This window comes from Hyla sarda, chromosome 8, assembly GCF_029499605.1.
Source record: "Hyla sarda isolate aHylSar1 chromosome 8, aHylSar1.hap1, whole genome shotgun sequence".
In the NCBI taxonomy this organism is placed as follows: domain Eukaryota; kingdom Metazoa; phylum Chordata; class Amphibia; order Anura; family Hylidae; genus Hyla; species Hyla sarda.
In genome coordinates this window covers 234,621,476-234,628,354 of record NC_079196.1, presented here as the reverse complement: position 1 = coordinate 234,628,354, position 6,879 = coordinate 234,621,476, and the positions used below count along the sequence as shown (strand labels likewise).

The 6,879-nt window shown below is 45.3% G+C and overlaps 1 protein-coding gene across 1 annotated transcript; it reads right to left on the bottom strand.

Moving 5' to 3' along the window:
* Nucleotides 1-311: 311 nt before the first annotated feature.
* LOC130285418 (uncharacterized) lies at nucleotides 312-6,636 on the bottom strand (the record flags this gene model as incomplete). Its single annotated transcript, XM_056536780.1, has 3 exons — nucleotides 6,546-6,636; nucleotides 4,389-6,354; nucleotides 312-411 (listed from the first exon to the last, which is right to left on the bottom strand). Coding segments are annotated over exons 1-3 (2,157 nt in total), but the record flags the coding sequence as incomplete, so codon positions are not given.
* Nucleotides 6,637-6,879: the final 243 nt, after the last annotated feature.

Sequence of the window (6,879 nt, the reverse complement as noted above, 5' to 3'; positions counted from 1 at the left end):
CAGGGACAATGGGTGATGCATGGCCTCCATTGCTAATCCCTCCGGTCTATATAATCTTTATAGAGAAGACATCGGCTCATGGTGGGAAGAACCGGACGTTCCTGATTTCTGATGACATCATCTGGGAGCAGCAGCGACCAATGATGACATCACCTAAACAGACTTCATACAGACTATATGGAAGGTGTGAGTGCGCCATCTAGTGGCATAAGTGGGAATTATCCTGAGATGGGGCCATGACATAGATCTGGGGGCATCGTCTACACCCCCAGATAGTTACTCCGCCCGCACACAAAGATCTTTCCTCTTACCAGGGAGATTCTGCCAGAGATATTTCCAGAAAACTCTGCCGTGGCGTGGACCCATTCTCCACCCGAGGATAACTCCTGCAGGACGCTGGCACATTGCATTCTGGGAAAGATAACAGATCGATGATGGTAAAACCCATCGGTGAAAGAAAAACCCCTCTGAGATGGAGAAGGAAGAACCTGTTCCCAAACAGTAACAGCGACAATCTACCGCTATATCATCTACCGCTATCTCATCTACCGCTATATCATCTACGGCTATCTCATCTACCGCTATCTCATCTACCGCTACCTCATCTACCGCTATATTATCTACCACTATATTATCTACACTATCTCATCTACCGCTATATCATCTACCGCTATATCATCCTCCGCTATATCATCTAAGGCTATATCATCTACCGCTATATTATCTACACTATCTCATCTACCGCTATATCATCCACCGCTATATCATCTACGGCTATATCATCTACCGCTATATTATCTACACTATCTCATCTACCGCTATCTCATATATCGCTATATCATCTACGGCTATATCATCTATGGCTATATCATCTACAGCTATATTATCTACACTATCTCATCTACTGCTATATCATCTACCGCTATATCATCTACGGCTATATTATCTACACTATCTCATCTACCGCTATATTATCTACCACTATATTATCTACCACTATCTCATCTACCGCTATCTCATCTACCGCTATATCATCTACGGCTATATCATCTACCGCTATATCATCTACCGCTATATTATCTACACTATCTCATCTACCGCTATACCATCTATGGCTATATTATCTACCGCTATATTATCTACCGCTATATTACCTACCACTATATTATCTACCACTATCTCATCTACCGCTATATCATCTACCGCTATATCATCTACGGCTATATCATCTACCACTATATTATCTACACTATCTCATCTACCGCTATATTATCTACCACTATATTATCTACCACTATCTCATCTACCGCTATCTCATCTACCGCTATCTCATCTACCGCTATATCATCTATGGCTATATCATCTACCGCTATATCATATACCGCTATATTATCTACACTATCTCATCTACCGCTATATCATCTATGGCTTTATTATCTACCGCTATATTATCTACCGCTATATTACCTACCACTATTTTATCTACCACTATCTCATCTACCGCTATATCATCTACCGCTATTTCATCTACCGCTATATTATCTACCGCTATATCATCTACCGCTATATCATCTACCTCTATATCATCTACCGCTATATCATCTACTGCTATATCATCTACGGCTATATTATCTATCACTATATTATCTACACTATCTCATCTACCGTTATATCATCTACGGCTATATCATCTACCGCTATATCATCTACCACTATATTATCTACATTATCTCATCTACCGTTATATCATCTACGGCTATATCATCTACCGCTATATTATCTACCACTATATTATCTACCACTATCTCATCTACCGCTATCTCATCTACCGCTATCTCATCTACCGCTATATCATCTACGGCTATATCATCTACCGCTATATCATCTACCGCTATATTATCTACACTATCTCATCTACCGCTATATTATCTACCACTATATTATCTACCGCTATCTCATCTACCGCTATCTCATCTACTGCTATATCATCTACGGCTATATCATCTACCGCTATATCATCTACCGCTATATTATCTACACTATCTCATCTACCATTATATCATCTACGGCTATATCATCTACCGCTTTATCATCTACCGCTATATTATCTACCACTATCTCATCTACCGCTATATCATCTACCGCTATATCATCTACCGCTATTTCATGTACGGCTATATGATCTACCGCTATATCATCTACCGCTATCTCATCTATGGCTATCTCATCTATGGCTATCTCATCTACCGCTATATTATCTACCGCTATATAATCTACCATTATATCATCTACCGCTATCTCATCTACCGCTAAATCATCTACCACTATATCATCTACCACTATATTATTTACTACTATCTCATCTACCGCTATATCATCTACCGCTTTATCATCTACCGCTATATCATCTACCGCTATATCATCTACCGCTATATCATCTACCGCTATATCATCTAACGCTATATCACCTACCACTATATCATCTACCACTATATCATCTACCGCTATATTATTTACTACTATCTCATCTACCGCTATATCATCTACCGCTTTATCATCTACCGCTATATCATCTACCGCTATATCATCTACCGCTATATCATCTACCGCTATATCATCTAACGCTATATCACCTACCACTATATCATCTACCACTATATCATCTACCGCTATATCACCTACCACTATATCATCTACCACTATATCATCTACCGCTATATTATTTACTACTATCTCATCTACCGCTATATCATCTACCGCTTTATCATCTACCACTATATTATCTACACTATCTCATCTACCGTTATATCATCTAACCCTATATCATCTACCACTATCTCATCTACCGCTATATCATCTACCGCTATATCATCTACGGCTATATTATCTACACTATCTCATCTACCGCTGTATCAACTACCGCTATATTATCTACCACTATATCATTTACCGCTATATTACCTACCACTATATTATCTACCACTATCTCATCTACCGCTATATCATCTACCGCTATATCATCTACCGCTATATCATCTACCGCTATATCATCTACCACTATATCATCTACCACTATATCATCTACCACTATATCATCTACCGCTATATCATCTACCGCTGTATTATCTACCGCTATATCATCTACCGCTATATTATCTACACTATCTCATCTACCGCTGTATTATCTACCACTATATCATCTACCACTATAACATCTACCGCTATCTCATCTACCGCTGTATCAACTACCGCTATATCATCTACCGCTATATCATCTACCGCTATAACATCTACCGCTATATCATCTACCTCTATCTCATGTCTAATAAGTAGTAACAGCCCCACCGTCACTGATGTAATATAATAGTAATATAATGACATGTGATCACAGCCCTGCCCCCTGTATGACATCACTGATATAATATAGTAACATAATGATATTTGATCACAGCCCCGCCCCCTGTATGACATCACTGATATAATATAGTAACATAATGATATTTGATCACAGCCCCGCCCCCTGTATGACATCACTGATATAATAGTAATATAATGACATATGATCACAGCCCGCCCCATGTATGACATCACTGATATAATATAATAGTAATATAATGACATGTGATCACAGCCCCGCCCCCTGTATGACATCACTGATATAATATAATAGTAATATAATGACATATGATCACAGCCCGCCCCATGTATGACATCACTGATATAATATAATAGTAGTAAAAGGACATGTGATCACAGCCCCGCCCCCTGCATGACATCACTGATATAATAGTAATATAATGACATGTGATCACAGCCCCGCCCCCTGTTTGACATCAATGATATAATATAATAGTAATATAATGTAAAACTCCTCTCATAATTCCTGATTTAGCAGTGCACAGTACCACTTCTCTTATTCTGTATATATGGTCACTGCACAGTACCACTTGTCCTATCCTTTATATATGGACACTGCACAGTACCACTTCTCATATTCTGTATATATGGACACTGCACAGTACTACTTCTCTTATTCTGTATATATGGACACTGCACAGTACCACTTCTCTTATTCTGTATATATGGACACTGCACAGTACCACTTCTCTTGTCCTGTATATATGGTAACTGCACAGTACCACTTCTCTTATTCTGTATATATGGACACTGCACAGTACCACTTCTCTTATTCTGTATATATGGACACTGCACAGTACCACTTCTCTTGTCCTGTATATATGGTAACCGCACAGTACCACTTGTCCTATCCTTTATATACGGACACTGCACAGTACCACTTCTCTTATTCTGTATATATGGACACTGCACAGTACCACTTCGTTCATTATACATGATTTAGCAGTGCACAGTATAACTTCCTGACTCACCTGGAGCCGTTGTCGTAGTGAATCACCAGTGATCGCCCGAGGATGCTGTGTGTTCCTGACAGTGGGAGGTTCGTGTCTGTGTATTGTTTGGTCACATGTTCCTTGTCATGTAGAGACCCCCGCCGGCCGCTGATGTCCCCCACCTCATACTCGTCATCTGTGCCATTCCCGGCTGCAGGAGATGTAGATGCTTCCACCCTGAATGGGTTAAAATGGCCTTTAATCCGAGAGTTTGAGCAAGGATCCTCTGAAGCTCCGCCCACAGGTAGTAGATGGATATGGAACCCGCCCCCGAGGCCCCTCAGTCCATAGAAACTGAAGTGAACGAGTGTTGGGTCCAGGTCAGAGGCTTGTGAGGCCCAGAGCTCCCCATGGGCACCACCAGCACCAAACCAAGCAGCGGTTCTTGCCTCTGAGCTGTGCTGGAGGAGGATATTGGCACAGGCCACCCTGGTGGAGGCGCCACCTGCCCCGTGGATCACCATGGAATGGCCAATGATAGAGTTCGGCCCGTTGAGTGTCGTTGACTCATCGATAAACAGGTGTCTTGCCGGACCTGCCATGAGGAAGGAAAGAGGTCGGTGCTTTGAGGCGTAGTCTCCGGCTTCACACCACAGGGGGCGCACTGACTGGCACCCTTCACTATAGTTCTTATTGACTGGTACATTGTATGGGTTAAAGTGTCCCCCGGCACCGGCGCAGCTCTCGGACTCTGTGAGGAGTGGAAAGTTGTGGATGTGCCAGTTGTGCCCCAGACTGATGTTTTGGGTGCCATGGGTCAGCTCCACGTAGATAGAGACCTCCCCGTACGGGTCTCCTGAGGCCTGCAGAAACATCACTCGCCCCATAACCCCTCTCCGGAACACAGTGTGTGCCCTGATGGTAGCTCCTGCCGGCCGGATGGTACCGCAGACCCACGGCTCACCGCTGGTGTTGTATATGACAACCGAGCGCCACACGATACTGTTATTACCAAACAGCGGTAAGTTCCAGTCCATGAGCTCGACCAGAAATGTCTTCCCCCCCTGAATTGTTCCATGACGACCACTCAGGTCCCCTAAAGGCCAAGAGCTGTGCCCAGTCCAACCTGCTGTAGACTCATGGCGAACATTCAGGGGGTCCCACAGCTCCCCAGTATTGGCCCCTGTGCAGATGTCCTGCCCAGGCCACTGACGTGGTAGAACAGGGAGGGAGTGGACCCCATAGTGGGCAGCATGCCCATGTAGGTTGAATAGGTTCACAGTGATGTGTGTGGGGTGAAATGGTGACTCTTGTCTGAAGGTGAAGGTGCCGCTGACTCCCAGCATGCCGATTTGTGCCACCGCCTCTTTCGGGGTGATTGTCTTCACCTCTGCACACGCCCATCTCTCCTCGTACTTTACCAGAAGAAACGGCATCACCGTAACGTTCCTCAGCGCCAACCGACTCCTCACAATCCTGCAGCTGTTTCCAAGTTCAACGCTCCCAACGAGGTGCCCGTCTTCTATGCGGCATGTACCAGAGAACAGCAGTGAGGCGTTAGATGTGGGCGTCCCCTCCAAGAGAGCCAGGTCCACCACCGCCACCACCATTTCCTGTGCCACCGACTGCATGAAGTACGCCGGGCCGATGATGAAGGAGCGGAGCGTGGCCCGCCATGTGCCTTGGGTGCCCTCCTGGAGGTTCACACATGTCTTCTGGCCGCAGGTCTCCAGCACCAGTGCCCGTCCATCATATCCTGTGGCGCCATCGATGACCACCTCTCCCACCGCATTCATGGTCACATTGTAAATGGGGCGACCAATGAGCTGCTCATCGCAGGGATCCAACGAGGCGCCGTACATCACCGGGAACTCATGGATGAAGATCCTGATGGAGCCGCAGGTGCCGCTCAGGTTGGAGCGCAGGATCCCCGCGTCGGTGCTGATTGAGATGGTGCCCGTTGTGCCGACCGTGTGGATTTGGGCCATCAAATCCCCTTGGGAGTCTGAAAGAAAAATAAAGAGATGAGAAGCCATAAATCCCAGGTGATCGGGGGCAGATTAGAGGTCGGGTCCTTCCTGTGACCCCGGATTATACATTCACCAGGGTCTGGACTCTGCTCACCGGGGCCCCGGACCCTTCATGCTAATAAATAACAGGACTGTATTTAACCCTTCCATCCCTGCCGGTACTCACCTTGGAGAAGCAGCGCGGTGATCAGGATAAGCAGCCGGTGGTGCCCCCATTGCCGTTCCATCCAGTTGGCGAGGCTCCTCGGTGCCCCCATCCTCCTCACCGTCAGGATGAAGATGTGACAAGTTCTGCTGCGCCAAGATCTCTGCCTCTCACTTCCTTAAAGTGATCCCGTCCTCTCACTTGTAACATTAACCCTTCACTCCCTGCGGGTCAGGAGACGAGTGCCCCCTAGAGGAGTGTCTGGGCATCCACAGCGCTGGGTGAGTGATCAGGGTCCCGGTACCCGCTCTGGACTGTAGGAATCCTGGGACACAGAGCTAACAATCTATAGCAT